At 39.8% G+C, this 25,778-nt stretch overlaps 2 protein-coding genes across 11 annotated transcripts in view; both read right to left on the bottom strand.

Moving 5' to 3' along the window:
• TRIP11 (thyroid hormone receptor interactor 11) overlaps positions 1–7,590 on the bottom strand; it is a 67,996-nt gene extending 60,406 nt beyond the window's left edge. Inside the window, exons 1-3 of one of the 5 annotated variants that reach the window (XM_067027871.1) lie at positions 7,455–7,579; positions 7,040–7,273; positions 2,571–2,632 (exon numbers count right to left, since the gene is read on the bottom strand). In XM_067027871.1, the coding sequence (XP_066883972.1) occupies positions 2,571–2,632; positions 7,040–7,178 (201 nt within the window). In that variant the 5' untranslated portion in view covers positions 7,179–7,273; positions 7,455–7,579. Of the gene's footprint in view, positions 1–2,570; positions 2,633–7,039 lie in introns of all 5 variants that reach the window. The other 4 variants (XM_067027872.1, XM_059056662.2, XM_067027874.1 and 1 more) reach the window with 4 other exon arrangements.
• An 8,049-nt stretch (positions 7,591–15,639) lies between these two features.
• ATXN3 (ataxin 3) overlaps positions 15,640–25,778 on the bottom strand; it is a 34,897-nt gene continuing 24,758 nt past the window's right edge. For 2 of the 6 annotated variants that reach the window (XM_059056895.2, XM_059056899.2), the window contains 2 exons: positions 24,342–24,424; positions 15,640–19,946 (listed from right to left, as the gene is read on the bottom strand). In XM_059056895.2, the coding sequence (XP_058912878.1) occupies positions 19,852–19,946; positions 24,342–24,424 (178 nt within the window). In that variant the 3' untranslated portion in view covers positions 15,640–19,851. Of the gene's footprint in view, positions 19,947–24,341; positions 24,425–25,778 lie in introns of those variants that run through there. The other 4 variants (XM_059056896.2, XM_067027878.1, XM_059056898.2 and 1 more) reach the window with 4 other exon arrangements.

The following is a 25,778-nucleotide window of genomic DNA, read 5'->3' as shown; positions in this document are numbered from 1 at the left end:
AAGCAAAACCTCAGACAAGTCTTGGAATAACAAGTCTATTGAATAACAATATCCTAGACGAATTTCTCAAACTCAAGAACTGAGGAGTGACAACATATTTCTAAGAACAAAAAGGAAATATGGTGTTTCATGAAGTCAGTCATTCTATAAGAAAAGATTTTATCTCACAATATTTTGTGACAAAAACCTGAACCATTCATGCCACTTTACTAAATGGATATGTAACAGTATTCTTTCATTATGTATGATATTTGTACACCAGCATTTACTTGATACAGTCCCTACATGGACAAATGAGGAGACAGGTGTATACACAGGTGACTAGGAGGAAACAGATGACATAAAAATGAAAAAACTCAGTGGACTGATCACTCTAATTGGTATTTATAAATCTAAGAATAAAAATGCTTTGTAATTATGGAGCAAACAGCCATGCCTTTAACAAAATCATAAGCCGTCAAAGTTTTCATAAGTATTGGTTTTAATGACACAAGTCAGGAAGAAGAACCAGAAGTAATAATAGGTTAAAATCTATTAGAGATGTAAATTGAAATCTGGAATCAGTATTTACAAGATAAGATACATTCCAGTTCACAAAAAGAGTTAATAAGCAGTTAACTGCATTCAAAGAACACTGCCTATTTTGAGCATATATGCTTTCAAAAGCAGAAACACATGGAATAAAAATCTGAATTTGCTATATATAAGTTCTTATTAAAATTTCTAATAAAGTTTTTCACTATCACTTTATTTTTCTGTAAATTTTTTATAAAATAACTTAAAACAAAAAAATTAAAAGTACATTGGATCGAGATGGTAAATGTGAAGATTTTTTCTTGGAACAGATGGTTAAATTACCTTAGATTGGTTGCCATTAGTGGCAACTGAGGAAACTTAACTAAGTCAATTTCAAATATTAACATCTGTAAGCAAATCTAATTTCCTCTAGAAAACATACTGCCCTCTGTCTATACTAAAACTTTCTAAATAAATAGAATTTTCTATTGTAATTTCCTAGTGGTTTCAATCATATGTTCACTTTCTCTTATTGCAGTCACATAACGCATTACCTTTATGAAGTGCTTATGTGCTGAGAGAAGGCAAGAATCATGTATAGTCAAAATCACCTTAGAAAATAAAGTCCTTGGGAAGTCCAATAGTCTGTTTTCCTATAGTATTGGGTTGGCCAAAAAGTTTGTTCGGGAACCCAAACAAACTTTTTGGCCAACCCAGTATTTGAGTAGCTCACGGTACTCTGAATAAGCACCAAACAACAAAGTTGGCTTTCATTTGGGGATGTGTTATACCAAAAATAAATATTTTTGAACACTAGAACCATACTTGCCACAGCCCAAAGATAAAATTAGGAGAGAGACTAGAGTTGAAATCAACAGAGGGACAGAAGATTTCTATCTCTCTTTTCAACCTCAATACAGAGCAGTCATTCATTAAGCAGGTTAACCCCATTTGCTTCCCGGTCCCCAAATGTATACTGGCAAATTTAGCTTAATTAATACCATTACACACATCTCTGCCATCTAATTTTCCTGGATGGGCCCATCCTGAGTGCTTTCTCAAGGATTTCTTTAGGGACTATAGGGACTAATACCTAGCTCAGCCTTACAAAGAAAGAAGCTATTACATTCATCTGTCACTGAAGCATCTACTAATTAGGTAATTACAGCTAAGGTCTCTTAAGTGCCACCAAATTGCCATCTTCTATTGAGGCAGAATACTTCAGTAGTCCCTCTTGAGAGATCCCTCTACTTTCAAATTCCACAATCTGACCTTGATAATGTAGACCAGAGCTCAGTAATGCTTGTTGTCAGACAAGTATTTTCTTATATTTAAATTCCATTTTCTCTTTTATGGGCTTAGCAAGGGAAAACATGCTTACCACAGTCCTCTAAGAATACTGTTTGCTGAAATACTATTAAGTGTTCCCTCGCTTTTCTTATCCAAAGGCTAAATAGTTGGGTGTCTTTAGTACTTTACAACAGATCCCACTTTAAAACCTTTCATTTCCTATATGGCTCTCCTTTGAACCCTTTCCAAGTTTTCCTCATCCCTATTAAGTACAATGTCCAGAGCCAGTTACCACGAGGCACTGACTAATAATGAAAAAAATGGTAAAATTAATTTGCTATTCCTATATTCTACATTCTCTGTATACAAATATCACACTTTTTAATGTTAGGGGATTAAAAAGCTCTAGATTAAACAATTGCATTCTTCACATTATACTTAAATAGAGGTACTACTGCAGTTTAGCATACTAATAAAACATAGTAAATCCTTGATAATGATAAACTGTTGCCAGTGTTATTTTCTAAATTTGGCAGATTTCCTTCTTCCAGCATTCAGAAGCAGCAGTGGGAATATTTAACAGCAAAGTGCAGTAACATGTAAATATATTCTTCATCAAAAGAAGATGACAGGGCTTTAAAAAAAAAAAAACTAAGATAAAGGGAAAGAGAAAAAGTGCATTAAGAAGAGAGGACTGAAATAAAGTATGAATAACTTTCATGGCTTCAAAAAAGAAAAAAATCTAAATCTTTATGTTTCCTTACCTCTGATCTTAAGATTGTATGAATGGCTTCAACTTCCTTTCTCCTAGCATTAGGTAATTCTGCTACAAAAGAAACAGCATATACTGAATATATATTCAGTCAACACCATGTGAAGTAAACAGGCATTTTAAGGAAAGTATATTTCATTGAGCTTTAAACAGAATGGTATGCTGATGTAAGAACAAATTCAGAAGACAAACATCACTTGATTATCACAACTTTCTACTGTCACAAATGTTCTTTAATGTCATGTAAGTCATTCTTTGCCTATCTGCTATACCCTAGAGCATCTACCTTTACCCTATGGAAGTGTTCATTAAAATTCTGTTATGGGGCTTCCCTGGTGGCGCAGTGGTTAAGAATCCGCCTGCCAATGCAGGGGACATGGGTTCGAGCCCAGGTCCGGGAAGATCCCACATGCCGCGGAGCAACTAAGCCCATGTGCCACAGCTACTGAGCCTGCACTCCAGAGCCCGCGAGCCACAACTACTGAATCCGTGAGCCTAGAGCCCGTTCTCTGCAACAAGAGAAGCCACCGCAATGAGAAGCCCACGCTCACCGCAACTAGAGAAAGCCAGCGCACAGCAACGAAGACCCAAAGCAGCCAAAAATAAATTTAAAAAAATTTTGTTATGGAAAATTAATCTCTCTGTTGGCTTAGTATAAATTTTGATGAAACTTACGCATCTGGGTTTTAAGGGCATATTTCTTTTCTTTTTTCTTGGTTTGGCCATGCCGTGCGGCTTGTGGGATCTTAGTTCCCCCACCAGGGATTGAACCCCGGCCCTCGGCAATGAAAGCGCCAAGTCCTAACCACTGGACCGCCACGGAATTCCCAAGGACGTATTTCTCTTATGAAACTGGGGTTTAGAGGGCCTTACTTCTAATTTTTTCTGCTCCCAATACTACCAAAAAATTAATGACCTACAAAGAAAGGATAAAAATGCAGCAAAAGGGACTTCCCTGGTGGCGCAGTGGTTAAGAATCCGTCTGCCAATGCAGGGGACACGAGTTCAAGCCCTGGTCCGGGAAGAACCCACATGCCGCGGAGGAATGAAGCCTGTGTGCCACAACTGCTGGGCCTGCGCTCTAGAGCCTGCGAGCCACAACTACTGAGCCCATGCACCACAACTACTGAAGCCCTCACACCTAGAAGCCCATGCTCCGCAACAAGAGAAGCCACCGCAATGAGAAGCCCGCGCACCGCCAACGAACAGTAGCCCCCGCTCGGCACAACTAGAGAAAGCCCACAGGCAGCAGCGAAGACCCAACGCAGCCCAAAAATAAATAAATAAAAAATAAATAAAATTTTTTAAAATGCAGCAAAAGAACACTTATTTCAGGTAACGTGGACACAAGTTATTTAAAATGTGAATGAGCTCAGTCTTGTACATTTTCATTTAAAAGGAAAGTCAGAGGCCCACAGTACCAAAATGGCACAGCTGATGCTGCCAGATAATCATCATCCACAGAGTTAGATTTCTTTTCTAAGTAGTATTTTTCACAGCCCTTTAATACTATAAAAATAAGTTCTCTGAATTAATTTAAATCAAAAGAAAATACAAGTGGAATCCGATAAATAACAGCGACAAACCCACTCTTCTTGTTTTGAAAATCACCAGGTGGGGATGCTTGGGTGGTTGTTTATACATCTTGCTTGAAACTCTGACAGGACTGTCTAACTGCTATTCAGAAGGGAACAAATTATAATCTAATCTGTTTAGAAAGGTCATTGTTAGAAGCAGCAGTTGTTTCAAAGAGGGATTAAAAAAAAAAAGGTCATGAAGACTTTTCCCCCCAGAGCCGCCCCCACAAAATCCTGGTCTTTTTCAGAATAAAGGGGAGATGTTACACAGACCAAAAAAGTTTTCCTCAATGAGGGAAAACAAAAATAACAACTATCATTTATTGATGCTTACTATTTGTTAGGCACAGTGCCATGCATTTTACACTCATGATTTCATTTAATCCTCCCAACTTCATGATAGGTATAATTATCCCTATATAACAGATAAGAACACTCTGTTTTTTAAAGGTTAAGTATTTAATAATTTGCCAAAGATCCCACAATTTGTAACACATGGAAGTGGAATTTCAATCCATGTCTGACTTAAAAGCCCAAGCTCCTAAATCAATATAGTGTTTGGTAAAATAGCAACTTTCTGATATCGTAAAGATGGATAATTTTCAAGTTGTATCAACAGTGCTATTTTGGAACTGTCCTTGTTCACTGCTGGCACAGGGTAGACACTCAATAAATAGTTGTTGAATGAATAAATGAATTGCACTCTGACCCTATTTTTAAATGAGTCACAAAATCAATAAATTGGGTGTTAAGCAAGTCCTATTTTAATGCAAAGGGAAAACAATAAAAGCAGATTTTTAATCACTCAGCAAAATTTTTATTGAGCATCTACTATGTACCAAGGAAGGGACCACATACTGGTAATATAAGGATAAATAAAATTGAGCTGTCAGAGAGAGATCCACAAAGTTCTGTTAGACACAACTCAACCTGCCATGGAGTGAGAATGGTTTCACCAGGTACCTGACATGTGAGCAGGGTCATACAGGAAAAACTGTTTTCCAGGCAAAGGAGGGTAGTGGAGGAAGTAGAAAGAAAGGGCTTTCCATGCAAAGGCCTGGAGCTGTGTAGGTATCTCACAACGTTGCCTGTGCAGAAGCTCTGGGTGTAAGCATGCTTGTGTATATGAATGTGCATATATGTGGCTATTGAGAGAAAAGGGGAGAGAACAAGAGGTAAGACTGGAAGAGGTAGGTTGAACCCAGATAGGATAGGTTTCTGGTCTCCCAAAATTAATAGGCTTGGATTTCATCCTGTAAGTAACAGAGTCAAGAGATTTTAAACCACATTTGTTTTTAGAAAAGTAATTGGCAACACAACAGGAAATGGAATAAAGTAAGGAGAAACGAGTGACAGGACATGAAAGAGAAACGGTGTGTGGGAGGGATAATGGGGATCTGAACTAAGGAAGTAGGAATAATGAAAGGACATATACAAACTATTCAGGCACAGGATGAACAAGATTTGGTGACTGATTGGAAGTGGGAGGAAAAAAAAAGAAAGAGGCAAAAAAAAGTGACAAAGATTTCTAAGTTAAGAATGGGTAGATGGTGAAACCATTAAAATTGAGAATACAGGAGCACATTTGGTGGGAAGAATTCTACCTTAAGCCTGCAGGACATCCAAGTTGGAGGCGGGGTGCCTATTTTCTGGCTTAGGGTCAAAGGAATAGTCAACTGTTTTCCCCTATCTAGGAAACAAGGAGAGACTAGGCATTTCCCATGTTATCTAGCCCTTCTCTGCTTCTGACTGCCCTCAGGGTCACATGAGCCTTTCCTGAACACAGGAAGAATCCCTTTAACTCCCATCCGCAACCTGTCCCACCTGATGGACCCCCAAGCAGTCAAATGGATTCCGGCAGCTCCCCAATCTTCCTTCTAAATAGACCCCACAGAAATTCTAAATATAGATACTGTTTTTCTAAATCAAACCATCTTTCTCTATTTCAACCAAATAAACACGAAGACTCAGTTAAATCACTATTAAAAAATTAAACCAGAATTCTGATTTATTTACAACAAACAAACTGCCAAAGAAACTGCTCTCATCCAAAAGACCACCCATTCTCTGGAGGCAGACCCAGAATGAAATTTTAAAAGTCTTTTGTCCTAAATACTACTTGCTGAAAGAAATATCAAGAAATCAAAGGGGTAATTAACTTAATCAACGATTACCACGTAACTCTGGGTCACTATTCATTAGTAAAACAAAATGAGGACTTCAAAAATGAGTGAAGGTTGCCAAAGGTACACGAAGAACAGGGTTATCTTACTTGTTCTACTGTAGAAATATGGTGGGGCGGGAGGCAGTGGGCAATTAGGCACAAAAGTACACTTTCAGCTGGAACGCTGTAAGGTGTCACCAGAATAAGCAAAACTATAAAATAACAGGAAAACCATACCCATGTTTCACTAACAATATATTCAAGTGAGAAAGGGTAAGAGTCACTAAATATCTTAATTATGAGTTACTTCAATTGTTAACGAAAACCGAAGAAAACCCCCCAAAAGTGACGTATCATACATAAATAATTTTTTAAACTGTGTCAGTATAAAGGAAGAGGATCAAAATCAGTTCCACCCCCAAGTTAAGGGCAAAGGAAGAGGTGGGCGTGGATGAACCAAACAAAAATAAACTCTACGCGACGTAGGGGCCGTTCCACTCTGCTCTGAGCTATCCTGGGTACTCAAAAGAGAAGAACCAGAACTCTTCCCCCACCCCCCGACCCCAGTGGTCTCTCACTAGAGAAAATCCGTTAAGAGGCAAAAGGAGAAGTGACACTCCTCTGGCCCTGTGTGTGTCTCGTGACAGATGGACTTGGGAGACCACACGGACGCTCCCAGGGTCCCAGTAAACCCCTCCCTCCCATCGCCCCAGCTGTTACCTTCCACTTCCTCCGTGCCCTCCATCAGCATATCCTTTGTAAAGTTTGAAATTTCGCCAGTGAGGGAAGCCAGGCTGCCCCCGACTTGACCCAGGGACTGGCCCAAGCCGAGGCCGAGGCCCCCAAGCCAGGACGACATCGCTGCGGGTTAGAGAACCTGCTCCGCTCCGAGAAAGGCGGCCAGCGTCGTCGGACGACCCCGCCAAATGTCCTCGAACCGCTGTCTCCGGTGTACTGGTCCAAATCACAAAGCTCAGTATTTGATAAGACAGGGGTTCCTAGGCAACGCCGGCTTCGGGGACCCCGACCAACCCCCGGGCTCTGACTAGAAACGCAGAGGCCTGGCCTGGGACTTTACCAGGGGCCCAATTCCAGTGACACGGGCACCCCCCGCGGGGCCTCCGCTCATCCTCACCACTTCCCACAGTCCGGGTTAGGCCACTTCTTCCTCTGCTTCAGTGACTTTCCCCAATTCCGTTGGCAGCTCCTGCCAACTCGACGCCGTCAGCCATGACATCCACCATGAACGCGGCAATGGATCATAGAGAGGCGCCGCGATGGCGTAGAAAGGCCCTGCAGAGCCGCCGGACGTGTCCTTGGTGCAAGGGAGCATGGGATCTCGGAGGACCAAGTGCGGCCGCGGTGGCCGCTGCCTCCAGCCCAGGGCAAGGTCGTCTTCCACGTAGCCTGCCCGCTTTGGCAGCAGGTGGAAGAGCGACCGGAACCTGCTACGACGCTGCGCTTTCGGCCGACCGCGGCTGGATTTCAGGTAGAGCCGACCCTCGGTGGGTGCCCCCCAAAGCCGGCGTGGCCTGGGAAGGGAACCCCGTGGACTCTTACTCTGTTGGTGAAACCTGAGTGTTTTAATTGTGACTACACTCGCGAAGGCAGCGGTGCGAGGAGACTGGGCGGAGACCCTCCACCGGACAGGAAGTGGACTTTAACTTATCACACGTATACAGTAACGATAATTCTACACCCTGTCAAGGGCCGCTCTGTGCCCGGCACTACGGTATTAACTAAGGATACACAGAAGGGATGGGTTGCAGATTCAAGTGTCCAGGCAGCAAACATACTTATATTGATTACCTTCGTAATGGAAATGTTCTCTGCTGGTTTTCCAGCTCACAGTTGATACCCTGCCTTCTTTAATACACGAAGAGCTTTATTCATGAAGCCGACCTAACCCATGAAGTTGAAAATACAGACCTCTTTTCAAAATAACTTTTTAGAGGACAGTATGCCAACTTAATACAGAAGAAGAGCTCTTCTAATGTGAACTGTCCTAAGGTATTGGTGGCAGTAGCCCTGCAAGGCCCCACCCCTCCCACGGTCCTCAGTTACACAAGTTGGTGCACACACCTGTGTCCTGAATTGCTTGGTTTCCTCCCTAAAGGAAAAAAAGTCACATGACCTACAGGCGTTTGCTGCAGTAGTACGTGGACACACACTACCTGGCCAGAGAGACTTGCCACAATTTTTACTTTGAAAAGAGCAGGATAGGTCTGCAGGTCTTTTAAGCATAGCACCAAAATATACCAGCATCTTTCTCTTCGATTTTATTCACAGCAGGGGCCGCCACAGATTTCATTTCATTTCATTTGTGAATGGAACATTGGGAATGCCTCCAGTATTTGAAATCTGATGGCACCTAGGAATAGTAGCCCTCCCAGAAATCTGAATGCTTTTCAAATAAAATTTGCATCTCGTTCTGGAAGTTTTTATTAAATGTTTTCCATGTAGTTTTTTGAAAGGCATCATTGCCCAGGGGTTAGATATGCAGACTCCGGGGCCTGACTGCTTGGATCTTTTATTTATTAGTTTTGTGACCTTGGGTAGGTTACTTAACCTCTCTGTGTACCAGTTTCTCATCTGTAAGATGGGGAATGATAATAATAGTATCTACTGGGCAGGGTTGTTTGGAGGATTAAGTAAGGTAATTTTTAAGTGCTTGGAACAGTGCCTGGTACGTGGTGAGTTCTATTAAGTGTAAAGTTTTTAAATTGTGACATAAAGGTGACCTGCAAGTTATTAATGTGTCTCCCATTATTCTGAGCACCAGGGATACAGCAGGAGAAAACACACACACAAAGTCCCTGATCTCGTGGAGCTTACATTCTACTGGGAAGGAACAGATGAAAAATAAAATGTAATAAATATAAGACAGGTGGTGATGGCTGCTATGGGGAAAATATAAAACAGGGTAAGAATGATATGGAAGGGATGTGGGGAGAAATGGCACTTGTAATATTGTAGAAGGTGGTCAGGCAAGGCCTCACCAGTAAGCTGATATTCGAACAGAGACTTGAAGGAAATAAGATAGTGAGACATGTGGGTATCTGGAAAAGAGCAGTCCAGGCAAAAGAAACAGCTGATGCAAAGGTCCTGAGGTAGGAGAATCCTTGCCAGGTTAGAGTATTAGCAAAAAGGCAAGGATGGCTGGAGCAGAGTGGGCTGGGGAATGGTGGTAAGCAGTGAGGACCAAGGAGTAAGAATAGGAGAGGGCAGATCACATAGGACCTGGTAAGCCACTGTAGGAACTCAGAGTAGGTTGAGGGATTGTTTTGAGAAAAGGAGCCACGTGAGCTTAGGACCTAATTGGGTTCCTGGATGACAGTGAAACATTTAGTGTAAATCAAGCTCTTATTTCCTACAGGTGTAAGTTCTCCGGAGTGCCATTTCCGTAAACCCATGTTATGCCATAAAGATACTGCAGTTAATGAAGAAAACAAACAAAATATATGTCATCACATCATGTATTAAGTTATTAACATAAAAGCCATGTCCTAAAGTCCTCCTTATGGGGGATTGTTTACAGTGCAATGGACTGTGGTCTGAGAGACTTAAAGTTTGGTTCTGATAAATAGCATGATATGATGTTTGGGATGTGCTTCAGAAAAATGGGGACAGGGTAGGTGAAACAAGAATTGTCAGGACTTGATCATTGTTGATGCTGGGTGATGGGTACATAGGGGTTCATTATACTGGTCTTTTACTTTTGCATAGGTTTGAAATTTTTTATAATTAAACAGTTAAAAGACATACAAGTTTGATGAAGTTTGGGCTGAAGACACCTCTTCTACCTCTTCTTTTTCCTACCCCAAACCCCTGTAGCTAATAAGGGTGTTCATCATCACTTAATGAGTAGCAGAATCAGACCATCAATATCAAACATACCACATCAGGGCGTCCCTGGTGGCGCAGTGGTTGAGAGTCCGCCTGCCGATGGAGGGGACACGGGTTCGTGCCCCGGTCCGGGAGGATCCCACATGCCGCGGAGAGGCTGGGCCCGTGAGCCGTGGCCGCTGAGCCTGCGCGTCCCGAGCCTGTGCTCCGCAGCAAGAGAGGCCACAACAGTGAGAGGCCCGCGTACTGCCAAAAAAAAAAAAAAAAACATACCACATCAGACAGAGCCCATGAATGTGCATAGCTCCACATGGTGGGATCCAGGCTGCCCAGCTGAAATTCTGAACTTAGGATTTTTGTAACCTCAACAGGTACAAGATTTTTTTAAAAGCTAACAACAACAACAACAACAAAAAGTACTATCAGCTGCAAACTGGTTTCCATTTCTCGAGGCAGCATCACCAATACTTCTCTAAGGAGAACAGTTCCTTTGTTCTGATGAAACTATCCAAATGTTTTATTTATGCAAATGTGAAGGAAAAAAATTATTTAAGTAGAATTTAAAATATTAGTCTGATCTTTTTCTCTGAATTTCTAAATATTATGCTTATAATTGCCATTTTCTCATTAATTTTAGACATTACCTTCTCTCTATTACAAAAACTAAAAGATTTAGCAGTTTTGTATTTACCACATGCCTCTATTTCCCTTCCTTCTGAGCTCCCAATAGAGTGATACCATAATTATTGGTAACATCACTAATTAAAGTTTACTTTATATCACTACATAAGTGTTGTTCATTGCTGAGCCACATGGTATGCTAAGATTACATTTCTTTTATTTTTCAAACTTCTGTTTTTACTGAAGTTAACAAATTCCATCTTTTAGATTTGCACAATTTTGTTACTACAGAATCACGAATCCTTCTAAAACTTAGCAACAGAATTGTAAAACATGCTCCTAATACTTCAAGAAAGTATCAAGAATTCTATTATTTGCTTAGACTCAGTCCTTTCTACCCAGAGTCCTCTGTTTCCCGGCTCCACTCTCCCATGACCTATTCTCTGGGCCTGTTTTTCTTTATGGAGCCTCGTAGACGCTTCCCTTTATCTGTGATGCTCTGAAATTAATAATGACGTGCCTTGGGGTGGGTTTGTTGTTTAATTACGTTGGGGACTCAGCAAACCCTTTCAAAAACCATGTCTTTTAGTTCTGCAAATTATTTAAAATACTTTTTATTGATGAATGGCCCCTCTCTAGGGAAACAGCTGTTTTTCGGATATTTTTAATCAATCCGCCTGGTTTCAGTCTACATCTGACCCCCACCTTCCATGATAGTTGTTGCTTCATGTCCTGTGTACTGCTGGATGTCCTTCTCTTTAATACTTAGTATGCACCTTCCTCAGTTCTGCTCATTCCTGTATCAGCTTTCTCCGTCTTCCAAAGAAAAGTTCGCATCTCTCTTCTGCTGTTGCCTCAACTGGCAGTGACTGCTAATTGTTCCCCAAAGTCTGTTCTCCCCCTTGGGCATAGTAATTGAACCGTCACTTTTTACCTGGACAATCGTACAGTAAAAGATGCCAGCGCCCCTTCTGATCTCCTCACCCCTTTACCGTTTTCATGCACACCTATCCTTGGGGTGCTTTTACTCCCAAAAGTCAGCACCCATTTCTCTTTGGCAGAGGACTGCCTTCAGGCTGTCAGAGCCCACGTTGCCTATGCCCAAGAGAGCTGAAACACAACCTTGTTCAGTAGCGTTTTAAAATGACACAACTCCCCTGCCCACGGTGGGACATCTCTAAGATGTGACTATACTTCCTCTGGACCTGTCTGCAAGATTGAGGCTCTGTTTACTGTTACACCCTTGCTTGGCTTCCTTTTCTTATCTCCCACCCCCCTTTACCTGGTCCATTTCTTCCTGGGAGCACTTTTTAAAAACAGTTCTCACTTTTCTCGGGGTCTGCCTCTAGGGTGCTCAAGCTAAGACTCGTGACCACCCAGAATGAAAACCACCTTGTAGCTAGGAGTGGCCATGCGATTCAGTTCTGGCCCATGTCATATAAGTGGAAGTGGTGTGTGCAGCTTTAAGGAGGTAACCTTAAAGAAAGGGCACATGGCCTTTTCCCACCCTCCTTTTGCTTTCTGATTGCTGGAATGCAGATGTAAGCATGGGCACCATAGCAGCTGTCTTAGATCCATGAGTTGACATTAGCAATGGAAGCCATGTATGTAAAGCAAGAATACAGAAAGCAGATTCCTGACACTGTGTGATGCCCTATCAGCCCTGGATTGGCAACCTCTACATTTCCTGAAGATGAGAGAGAAAAAAATTTGTAGTGTGTGAAGTCACTGTTATATTAGGTTTTTCTATGACAGTCAAATCTAATCTAATGAATTCATCTCTTCTGCTGGTCTCTCTGTACTTATGAGTTTATATTTTTTTCTTTACTTTCATTTATGTAGTTCCTTTTTTAAAAATTTTATTATTTTGGCTGTGTTGGGTCTTCATTGCTGTGCGTGGGCTTTCTCTAGTTGTGGCGAGCAGGGGCTACTCTTCATTGTGGTGTGCAGGCTTCTCATTGTGGTGGCTTCTCTTGTCGCAGAGTACAGGCTCTAGGCACGTGGGCTTCAGTAGTTGCAGCACATGGCCTCAGTAGTTGTGGCGCACGGGCTTAGTTGCTCCACAGCACGTGGGATCTTCTAGGAGCAGGGATCGAACCCGTGTCCCCTGCACTGGCAGGCGGATTCTTAACCACTGGACCACCAAGGAAGTCCCTTTACTTTCATTTAGGTGGGATTTTGGAAGGGAGTAAATACAGTGATCAATCCTATGTATATATATATATATTTTTTTTTTGCGGTACCTGGGCCTCTCACTGCCGTGGCCTCTCCCGTTGCGGAGCACAGGCTCCGGACGCGCAGGCTCAGCGGCCGTGGCTCACGGGCCCAGCCGCTCCGCGGCACGTGGGATCTTCCCGGACCGGGGCACGAACCCGCGTCCCCTGCATCGGCAGGCGGACTCTCAACCACTGCGCCACCAGGGAAGCCCTATCCTATGTATTTTTTATTGTGATAAAATATACATAAAATTTACTGTTTTTAAGTATACAGTTCAGTGGCATTAAGTACATGCACATTGTTGTGAAATCATCACCATGCATCCCCAGAACATTTTTCATCTCCCTAAACTGCAACACTGTAGCCATTAAATAACAACTCCTTAGTCCCTCCTCTACCCAGCCCCTGGCAACCACCATTCTATTTCCTGTCTCTATGGGTTTGACCGGTCTAAGGACCTCGTAAGTAGAATCACACAGTAATCCTCTGCACTTAACTAAAAGTCCCTGGGAGACGGTTCAGATGATTGTTCAAAAAAGCTACATCTGCTTTGGGCCTGAGAATGTTTTCAGTGTTGGAGACAGGGCTGCCCTTGTGCAGAAGAGAAACACAGCTTTTGGAGAAAACATATCTTATTTGGAGAAGGCATGAAAGGTGTGGGATCAGCTCCTTCCTGGCCTCTGGCACCGGGTTTGAGCCACTTTAGAGGGGTGAATACCAGAACCCAACTGAACGATTTTCTGAGAGACTCAGCAGGACTCTGGGTACCAGCAGAGTTGCTCAGGGCGTGTGACAATGTGTGGTTTGGGGCTGAGACAAGGCCATTCCACTCACCTTTGCTTGGAACTTATGACCCGTCTGGTGCTCCAAGGATTAGACATTGTTGAGCGTGGTACTTTTGCATCTTATTTTCTACCAGGTTATTGCTGGTATACAGACAAGCTATTGGTTTTTGTTGACTTACTGACCTCCCTCATTAGTTCCAGTAGCTTTTCAGTTAATTTCCTTGTGTTCTCTAGGTGTACAATCATATCAGCAAATAATTAGACATCATCCTTTCCAATATTTACACATCGTTTCATATGATAACACGTTGACAGTAATGAAGGTTCACTTAAAGGTAATTGGAGTGACAGGCCTAAAGAGCTTTGGGAAAGCTGGTTTCAAAAACAGAGAGGCCAAAGGCCAAGTGAACGGGTAAGATGTTATGGCACATGCTTATATGTGACATGATGATGTCCTGGACTAGAAGTGGCTGAGAAAGACCAAAGGGAGCTACTCAGATATTAATCACTACAATTGATGATGTGGATTGACAAGCAAAATATCAATACAATGCTAAGTTTTCAAAACAGTAGTTTCTGACAGTGATGAAAAATACTGCATAAATGTAACGGGAAGGAGAACAAAATGCACCAGTGGGAAGGGGGAGCCTTGCCTAAAATTCTGACCTGAGGTATAGGTGAAGCAATATACCTTGAGGGTTAAAAATTCAGTTCTTCGGGTTGCTTAAGACGGACACTGGCATGGAAGGCTCTTTGGTAGCAGATGTAGTTAATGGGCCTTTGAAGATTTTTTTTAAAAAGGCTTGGGATATTCTAGAGAGAATATTCTAGAATCAGATTGTTTGGTGTAATAAAATATAAATACAATTCAAACTTATCTTTATAAAACTGTACATAAGATTTTGCCTACATCCCAGTTCCAGCTTTTGTTCATTACCTGCTAGCCTCTCCGGCTCTCTCTTTTCTTCAGAGAGACAAGCAACCACCTCTGCCTCAGTCATTGTGCTTGCTGTTTCCCCAGGCAGTATAGTGCCTCCTCATTTTTCAAGTGTCTGAAAGGCAAATCTTCAGGATAAGGACAACCCAAAATTTGCCTATCCTTTATAAAAGTTCTTAGCTAACCACAAAATAGGCATTCAAATCAACTTGTATATTTCATAGGGCCCACAGGTGATGTTGATGAGATCAGTCATTTGGTGGCATCCAAATTCAATGGATTGGTCCTTCTGAGGACTAAGCTATGAAGTTATGCTAAAAAGATACACGTGGTCAATGTGAAATTTTTGTTTCAAAATTTGTGCCCAACCCTAACTAAAGCTAAAATGGATATACAATGCTCATAAAACCTGAGGATTCTATAACCCTCAGTCAGTCCAGGTGGATGCCAATTGTTCGTCTGGTGTCCAGAGTTAGATAAAATGAGGAAAAATGGCACTCTTAAAACTGTCACTAATGTGCTTTGCTTGGCTCTCAGGGTTAAAAAAGCAACCGAGCCAACATTTTAAAATCAGATTTCAAATAAAAATATGGAATTCTTAGCCTCTCTTAGAAAAGATCAGAGGATCCAGTAACAATGGGCTTTCTGGCAGCAGTTACTGTAGTTGGAATGGAGAATCAGTGGCTTCCCCTGACCTGCTTCATTCAGCACCACATCCATAAAAAAATGCTTCTCAAATTCACTCTGCATGTGAATCCCCTGGGGAATCTTGTTTAAAATGTAGGTTCTGATCCAGTAGGTGGGAGTGTGGCCTGAAACTCTGCATTTCTGAGAAACTCTGAGGGTGCAGATGCTCCAACCATACTTTGAATGCAAAGCTATAAATTAACAATAAACACAAATAAAAACAGAAGTAAAAAAGCAAACATTATCTTTATTTAATAATCTTTGATATTTAAAATACAACTCATCGAACATCCACATTAACAACAGTATCCTCAGTGTTCAACAGTGCTTTGGAAGCCCGGCTTTTCTAAGGACCAGACAGGAAGGCCTGTGTGTGTATTAACGGCAAAACAATTCAGACAGAGGAGCACACACAGAAGGGCTGCAGAGTTGGGTCCTGAGCAAATGGCACTGCCACAGTGCACTTGTGTCATGGCCAAAAGAATGCTTTTTACTTCAGATGTTTTTTGGTAGTTGAATTTCTATTTGTACAGAACAGTAATTTTTAAAAAGTTATTCCTAGTAGTCCAGTGTTGTAGAAGTTAGATAATCACATTCAAATGTATGTTTTCCTCTTTAAAAAAAATTCCTGAAAACATTAACCTTTGAAATATGAAGGAGCCAGTGAAGTGCTTCCTAAATGAATCAGGCATTTCCACATATATTTCACGAATGCTTCCCATTCCTAGCCTATGAATCCATAGTCTTAAAATATTTATTGATACACTATTATAATTAAACATGCCAACTGCTATAAATTTAGAAGTGGTTACTAGCATTAATTTTTAAAATGCCAGACCATTTTGCAAAAAAATTAAAATAGCAGGTTTTCTTCAAATTAAAAAAAAAGATTAAAATTCAAGAATTAACCAACCATGTCAATAATCTTCTCATTCATGAGAGCAAAACGGAACAAAAATATTTTATGTATAAGACTTTAAAAAACGAGTTGGTTCATCTCTTTAGCAAAAGATGCTGGTTATAAATGGACCAGAAATGAAGCAAAGTTTTTATTTTGAAAATATGAATAATTACGTATACTGCTGAGATGATTAGTTAATCCAATCTGATTTTTCTTAATTAAGATCACATCTGTAACATCCCCATGCTTGTTAGGGCCCAGCTACAACAAACAATTTACTTTGAAAGTAGTGGCCATAGACCTCTCTAATTGCAGATAAAGTTTTTAATAGAAAGTCATCGATATTAATAATTGAATCCTCTTAAGAATTTAAAACATGAAGATTTATTTTTCATTCTAGGCTATTTCAATTACTATCATTATATTTTGCTTATGCACTGAGAATCAATCTTTTTTGAATTTGCACAGGTCCAGTGGGCCAATTGTAAGACATTTAGTAAATCTTGGCACTAACTTGATACTATTTAAAAATAGTATCAAACATGCAGACATTAAAAATGTGACTTAAGCTCTTACTGGCACAAAATTTACTTTATTTGACTTAATAGTAAATGAAACAATGTAGACTATGGGTAGTTTTGCCTATAATGATCCTCAACTAGTTGAGTTTTTCCTCATTAACTTTGGCATGAATAAAGTCTTAATTAAGAAAAATTAAGTTTTAAAGAAAAAAAGCACCTCCTTAAATATTCTGCGAATTGTAAATTATTTGGCCAAGATCTTAGAGCTGATACACAGTTTACCTGCTGCAACCTTTTCAAACAATTTACATTACTGAAATATTTGTATGTTAATTACTATAAAAATGTACATTGATGGTTTAGATCAGATGTTAACTTCTCTGAATTTTTAAAACATAAATAACTACTTACTAAATCCATGACATCTATAAGTATGAAAGTGTTATTTCCAAAGCTTGTTTAAACTTTACTTATAATACTAGCATTGTCATGGTATGTATTTTATCCCAGTAATACAAATTATACATTAGAAAAATGATACCAATAGTTTAAATATTAAACATTAAGGTGTTCCCAATTGGTAAAACAGAATGGAAATCTTTATATAAATAAAGTTCTTAGCAGGACAGTTATCGTGAATTGCATTGTTCCTGACTTGCAGGTGGTTTAAAGTAAACAGCACTTCCTGATGTGTGAACTATATATAGCTTTGTGTAACTTGAAAATTTTCTTACTGTGGTTATGAGCACTGGCATCTTGTCATACTGGCCAACTGATTAAGAAATGGAATCTAAATGTTCAGTTAAATATATGCCAATCCACACAAGATGGCAGTTCACTAGTGATTCTGAATCTGCCTGCCAAATATAACAATTTCACAACTAAATAAACACATTCAAATATATCCAGTGTGTGCTCGGTCCTGCTTTAAAAAAATCCCTAACAAACGAAGGTCAACATGCCACATTTCTTTAAGTGCTTTAACAAGGGTGTGTAATATAAAAACTAACCCTAACCCTACCCCTAACCCTAACTCTTAAGGTTAAAACTTTTAAATGTATATTCATTTTCTCATTTTTATATTAGGTAGCTCATCAATTCAAATATATGAAAAGTTTAATTCTTCAATGGGAAAAGATACAGGCCAAATATCCATGGAAAATATGACTAGCATACTTGGGATAACTACAGAAAGGTCCAGTCTTAAAATATTTTGGTTTGTAAATCTTAGGGAGTAGTATCCAACATCCCTTGTAGTTCTAAAGTTTTGTAATTCTTCTAAAACATTTTCAATTGTCAAAAGAAAACTTTAGATTTTAAAAGAAAACCATCTAATTTTATGTAAGGGAAACCTCAGAAAACTTACTTGGCACAAAATAATGACTAAAAAAAAAAAAATCTGTCTCTATCCAAGAAAAAGCTATTTCATAATCATAAATAAAAGGCAGTTTTTCATCTCTTTTCAGTTAGCAATAAATCCTACATCAAAATTTTTTCCCTGATAAAATATGTGTAGCCATACACCAGGATATGGCAACATATCATACTTTAATTTTCTAAGTTGTCCGCTGAAATTTCTTCTTAAATTTTAGCTTATGAACAATTCATCATTCAAAAGGGCTTCAAAGGGGGATGGAGAATGAAGGAAGGGGAGTAGATGATAGAATTTAAAAGGCCCATTTCAGAGAGACATGGTTAATTTTCACCAAAATCATCCCACTGCATTGACCCAACAAGAAACTCTGCATCCCGATTAAAGAATGTTTATCAAAACTAAAGACTTTCTTATTTACAGATCCAGTAAGTACTGTGACTTCTGTAATTCTAAGCTATTTAAACATAATGCACGTGTTAAATCACAGTATAAATTTAAATGTAGTTTTGTTGGTAAGTTATTTTCATGTTCTAGATCATTATCTCTGGCAAACTACACCTACTAAAAGATGTACAGCAGAAGCAGACACCTGCACTTCATGATTCAATTGTAAACAGAACAGACATCACCAGTCACAAGAGGAAAAATAAAATGAAACTGCTACTAAAATTGAAGGTCAGATTTTATCTGTCATACATTCATGGCGGGCACTGGATGTTGTTCTATAACAGAAGGAAACTTGCACACTATTCTCCTATTTTTCTCAATTGGAAAAGAAAAGGAAATAACAAGGTGCAGGAAAGAGCATTAACAACAAACCTATAAAGTTCTGACACAACTGAGAAGACATTCACAAAGCATTTCGGAAAGCATGTGCTCACACATTAACAAAATTCTCATTTATTCTCAAATACTTGTGCAGAGCTCATTTCAGAGTTTAGGAATGCACCAGAATCATGAAATAATGATCCCATCTTAGAGGGCTTAAAAAGCAAAACCTCAAGAAACATTACCATCTTTCAAAAGAGTTGTAGAAAGTAATGAAAACCACGTAGCAGAGAAATTGTGATCAGAGAAAATAACATGAGAAAACACCCAGGTGCACAATACATAGAGGGTAAACAGCTTATCCTTCTGGAACTGTTACTACTATCAACACAGAGGAGAGACACTGTCCTAAAAGGTTAATTTGGTTAAAGAGAAATAAGAGCAACTTTTAGATTATGAAAGTCAGCCAAATTCCCTATGCAGAAGGGAGGAAAACAAGATAAAATGTGGGGGAAAAGTTCTGTGGCAATAGCTGGCTATAATTAGTTGGTCTGCAAAATTATCCAAGAAAAATGGCCCTAATTTTAAACATGTTAGATATTGCACACTCAAAAGAGAAAAAAGAACATTTAGAAAACTATTTTAAATTTCTTTAATTGCTGAATGCCTCTTTGGCTAGTGTTTGGAGGATCATTATTTAGTCCTACAACGGATGTATTTTTCACCCTCTCAGCTTTCTGTTTGCAAACCACCTAAGTCTTATTTCCTCTGTTGAAAATTGTTCCCTTTGACACATTACCAAAATGGACCCTATGCTGTAAACACACAGGACAATACTGGAAAGACTGAATATCTAAATGATTTGTGAAAGGTATTATTTTTTTCCTTCCGTTTTGAAATTACTTCTAACAGTTTCTAAAGACATGGTCACAGCTGCCTGAAGCATGTCTTCTTCACTCATAGCATCACCTGTTGGAGATAAAAACACATATTTCTTAGAAATTTCTAGAAAATTTCCAAAGTCATCAAAAGGTAAGCTCTTAGAAACTGTTTGACTACTATAGTTTCCTTTGTTGATTTTTTAAAAGTTTACATACAATAAAATCCACTCTTTTATAATTCTGTAAGTTTTGACAAATACATAGAGTGGTATCACCATTATCACCACCCAGCTACAGAACCGTCCCACTGACCAAAAATATTCCCTCACACTGCCCCTTTGTAGTCAATCCCCAAGCCCTAAGTCTAGGCAACCACTGATCAGTTCTCTGCCCTACAGTTCTGCCTTTTCCTGCATGTCAACACAAATGGAATCATTATGTATGTAGCCTTTTAGTATGGCATCTTTCACTTAAAAGCATTCAGCTAAGGGGAAGAAAATTTAACTTTGTGTCTATCGATGATGAATTAGTTTAAAAAAGTTTGTTTTGAGAAATAATTATTTACTCACAGGAAGGTGCAAAGATAGTTCAGAGAGGTCCTGTGTACACTCAGGCTAAATTTCACCTAATAATTAAATCTTACATAACTATAGCTCAAACCTAAATCTGAATATTGGGACTTCATCATACACGTAGATTCGTGTAACCACCGTCACCGCAATCAAGACCGAGAACTGTTATGGCACCATCAAGCTCTCCTTCCTGCCATCCCTTTTTAGCCACACCCACTTCTCTTCCCCCCCACCTTCCCTAACTGCAGGCAACCACTAATTTGCTTTCCATCTCTATAAATGTCATTTTTAGAATGTTACACACATAGAATCAGACAGTATAAGATCTTTTGAGATTTTTTTTGTGCTCAGCATAATGCCCTTGAGATGCATCCAAGCTGTTGCATGTGTCCACAGTTGGTTTCTTTTTAATCCCGAGTGGGATCCATGGTATGGAGGTACCGCAGCATGTTTAACCATTCACCTACTGTAGGACATTTGTTTTTTTCCAGTTTTTGATCATGACAAATAAAGCTGCTATGAACATTCATGTACAGGTTTTTGCATGGATGGAAGTTTTCATTTCTCTGGTATTAAATGGGAATATAACTGCTGGTTGCATGGTCAATGTATGTTCAGTTTTTATAGAAATTACCAAATTATTTTCCAGAGTGGCCATACCAGTTCAAATGAAGGTTAGAAATCTTACCTCCCTTGACTTTCCCGTTTATAACTGCCTTAAGTATTTCCTACATTTTATGTTAAAAACCAAATCAATGTTACAATTCTTCCTTCAGTCGTCAAATGTAATTTAGAAAACTGAAAAGGAAAGTCTATTGTGCTTACCCATATTTTTATTCTTTCTACTGTTCTTTTTTCCTTCTTGATGTTTCAAAATTACTTTTTAACAGTTCTGTTTAGAGAACTTCCTTTAGCCATTATTTTCCCCTTCATTCTTGAAGAAAATTTTCATGAATTCTGGGTTGAGACTCCTCTCCTTTCAGCACTTGAAAAATGTGTGTCACTTCCATCTGACCTCCACGATTTCCGATGAGAAATCTGATATCATGCAAATTGCTGTAGGCAAGCCGTTTCTAGCTGATTTTAAGATTTTTCTTTTGTCTTCAGAAATTTCAGAAGTTAGGCTATGATGTGTTTTGGCGTGGATTTCTTTGGGTTTATTCTGTTTGAGGTTCACTCAGCTTCTAGAATCCATAGGTTGGTACCTTTTGCCAATCTGGGGAATTTTCAGCTATTATTTCTTTAAATACTCTTTCAGCTATACCCTCTTTCTCACGTCCTTCTAGAACTCCCATGGCACAAATGTTAGATCTTCCCCACAGGTCTCAGGCTCTGTTAATTTTTTCCAGTCTAATTCTCTTTCTTGCTCAGAATGGGTAATATCTACTGTTCTGTCTTCGAGTTCACACTGATTCTTTTCTCTGTCCTTCCATCCACCTGTTGGGTCTGTCCACTGAGTTTCAAAATTTCAGTTATTGTTATTTTTCAGTTCTAAAATTTCTATTTGGTTCTTCTTTATATCTTCTATCTCTTTCCTAAGGCTTTTTATTGTTTTCATTTGTTTCAAGCATGTCCATTACTGCTCACTGTAGCATTTTATGATGGTTGCTAATTTTAAATCCTTGCCAGATAATTCTAACATCAGTGTCATTTTGGTGGTGGTGTCTACTGATTGTCTTTTTTCATTCAAGTTGAAATTTTTCAGGCTCTTGATATGACAAGTGATTTTTAAGTGAATCCTGGATATTTGGGGTATTATCTTATAATAATGTGAATCTTATTTTTTAAATAAATTTATTTATTTATTTATTTTTGGCTGCGTTGGGTCTTCGTTGCTGCATGCAGGCTTTCTCTAGTTGTGGCGAGTGGGGGCTACTCTTTGTTGTGGTGCGTGGGCTTCTTATCATGGTGGCTTCTCTCATGGCGGAGCATGGGCTCTAGGCACGTGGCCTTCAGTAGTTGTGGCACACGGGCTCGGCAGTTGTGGCTTGTGGGCTCTAGAGTGCAGGCTCAGTAGTTGTGGCGCACAGGCTTAGTTGCTCCGCGGCATGTGGGATCTTCCCGGACCAGGGCTCGAACCCGTGTCCTCTGCATTGGCAGGCGGATTCTTAACCACTGCGCCTCCAGGCAAGTCCCATGAATGTCCTCTTTCAGCAGGCCTCCTCTGACACGAGCACCAGTGGCAGAAAAGGGGTGCTGCCCCGCTGCTTCCAGATGGGGAGAGGGTGTGTGTGACCACTACTGTTGAACATCCGTGGGGGTTCCGGCTTCCCACTGATACCTGCCTGATTGGGAGGGGTAGGAATGCCTCATTACTGCTTCTCACTGGCACTGTGGGGGTGGTCTCCTCATTACTGCCTCGAATCAGTGACGGCCTGATTCTCCACTACACCTCTTCTGACATCACCCAGGAGACAAGCCAGAAGGATGCCTCTTTATTGCTGGGTGGAAGTCCAGGCTCCCTAAGACCACTGACACCATGGGAAAGGGGGCATCATTGTCTCCTGGAGGAAAAGAAAGTCCCAGCTCTCCACTTGGCTTTTTCTGACACCACTCTGGCCCGGAGAGGTGGGAGATGTGCCTCGTTATGTTACTTGGCCTTTGCCAATGGGGTAGGGTGGCAGTAGGACCAGTTTATTTACCTAGTCCAGGCTGGCTGGACTAGAGTGTTTATCATCTAAAAGTTTTTGTCTTCCAGCTAGTCCCTTTTGGCTCCATAGAGCAGGCTTTTCTTGGGGCAAAAAGAAAATCCAGAATACTGACTGCTGTGTCTTCCTCTGGCCCTCAGCTTCTCAGCCAGTCTGTCTTCTACCTTTCAGAGTCTTCTTATATTTGTTTTATACAAAGGTCCAGGGTTGTCAGCTATACTTAGCGGAATGATTAGGAAAAAGTACCCATTCATTCCTTTTCATTGCTAATAGTCGTCCACTGTTTGGATGCAGCTCAGTCTCTGTGGTGTGTACCAGCTGAAGGACAACATGTAAGCAGTTTCCAGTTTGGGGTTACTATGAACAAAGCTGCTGTAAGGATTCATATACCAGATTTTGTGTGAACCTAAATTTTCTTTTCTCTTGGTTATATACCTAGGAGTGCGACTACTGGATCACATGGTTAAGTGAAAATACTAAACCATTTTCCAAAATTGCTGTACCATTTTACGTTCCTACTAACAATGTATGAGTCCCAGTTGCTCTGATTCTTGCTGCATTTGGTACTGTTAATTTAATTTTTTTATTAAGCCATTCTTGTAGGTGTGTAATGGTGTCTCATTGTGGGTTTAATTTGCATTTCCCTAATGACTAGTGATGTTGAGCATGTTTTCATGTGCTATTATTTGTCATCCATATATTTGGTGAAGTGTCTGTTCAAATCCTTCACTCATCTTTTTGAATTGTTTTCTTATTTTAGTTTTGAGAGTTCTTTACAATATTCTACTTAAAAGTTCTTTGTCACGTACAGTTTCCTTCTCACTCGATTTCTACTACCAATAATTGGCCGAAGTTTAAGACCTATTATTAAACCAAGGCCTGAGGAGTAACTCTCAATTTCTTTGTTGTAATCTGGACTACACTCAGGTGTTTTCAGTTTTCCCAGTGGTAAAATGAACTTATTTTTCACCTACTAATATTCATTATCTCTGAGAAACTTTTGGAGAATGTACGAATTACTGTGATGTTTACAATTTTAAAGCAAAACATTGCTTAAGTGCTTTAAGGGCACTTACGGATACACTAAGGAGTTAGCTTGCTCCTTAATCCAAGAAAGTTTGGTAGATTACAAATTCCTTCAAGAGTTTCAATATAATGAAAGCGAGGAGAAAAAAAAGCCTATAAAGCCAAAAATCACATAGAGTCTGGGTGTCAAACAGAGTGTGCAGGTAACAACTGGGATATACAATCAGAGAGGCGTACCTAGATCACCATCAAGTGCTCCTGAACTTGCATTCGGCTTTTCACACGGATGTCCTGGTGGATCTTGCTGCTGCTGCTGCTGCCTGAAACATTCAAGAGTGAATGTGTATTTAAAAAACAAAACCTACGAGTAAATATGCCACGAGAAAAAATATTCACGTGGAAAATAAACGGTTCCACAAAACAGAAGAGTCACTGGCATGAACACCACAAAAGAAGGCATGAGCAATCAGTCGGACAGAAAACAAACTTCTGGTTACCAAAGGGGAAGGGGGGGAATAAGTTAGGAGTTTGGGCTTCACAGATATACACTACTATATATAAAATACATAAACAAGGTCCTACTGGATAGCACAGGGAACTATATGCAATATCTTGTAATAACCTCTAATGGAAAAGAATCTGAAAAAGAATACATATATCTAAAGGTCAATCAACTTGCTGTACATTTGAAATTAGTACAACATTATAAACCAACTACACTTCAATGAAAAAAAGAGCAATCAGTCTCATATAAATTACTGAGAAGCATCACAGTGCTGACCCTAGAAGACTTAGAAAATTCGAATTTATCAGACAAATTAATGGGTAGGTATTTTCACCACAAAAATAACGCATTGTACAAAAGGAGTCACTGGTAGCTATTTTTATGCAAATGTATTTGTTTACAGATCCTTAATATTGTTGGGAGTCACTGAAAATAAGCACCTTTGAGAAGATAAAGCATCTCAAATGACCATGCGAGCTAACGTGATCTTTCCATGGCTGGCTCCTCTTGCCATCGTCGGATCCGGGCTGCAGTACCTTCTCAGGGATCCCTCTCCTGACCACCCCACCTAAAGCAGCCACCTGGCGTCCTCACGCGCTCATCACTCCATTTTAACTTTCAGCATAAACTTAGCACCGTGATGTTCTTCTGCCTGTCTCCCTCTTTACAGTGTCAACTAACAAGAGCACAAAGCTTATCCTGTCTGTTTCCCCAGTGCCTAAAATTGTGCCTGTCACCAAATACTTGATGAATGAAAGAAAACAACTATTTAACCTGCATTATCAAGTTTCCGTAATACCTGTTGCATTAAAATAATTTCTCCCTGTAATTTTTCAAAAGGAAAATCAATGTCATAATCCAAATATTAAAACATTTAAATATGACAGTTATGATATAAACATGTAGGAGAATGTCCTTGTACTTAGAAAACAGACACTGAAGTATTGCGAGATGTAATGGGAAACTGTCTGCAAGTTATTTTCAAGTGGTTCAGAAATATCAACAATTAGGGAATCTGGGTGGAGGGTATAAGGAGCTCTGTGAACTATTTCTGCTTTGGCATAAATTTTAAATTATTTCATATATATACATATGTATATGCTAAAAATTTAAAAAGCAAAACGTATAAACACCTGACAATCTAAGCAAGAAGCTACAGCTTTCGAAAA

This window comes from Kogia breviceps, chromosome 3, assembly GCF_026419965.1.
Source record: "Kogia breviceps isolate mKogBre1 chromosome 3, mKogBre1 haplotype 1, whole genome shotgun sequence".
In the NCBI taxonomy this organism is placed as follows: Eukaryota; Metazoa; Chordata; class Mammalia; order Artiodactyla; family Physeteridae; genus Kogia; species Kogia breviceps.
This window is presented reverse-complemented; position numbering and strand designations above follow the sequence as displayed.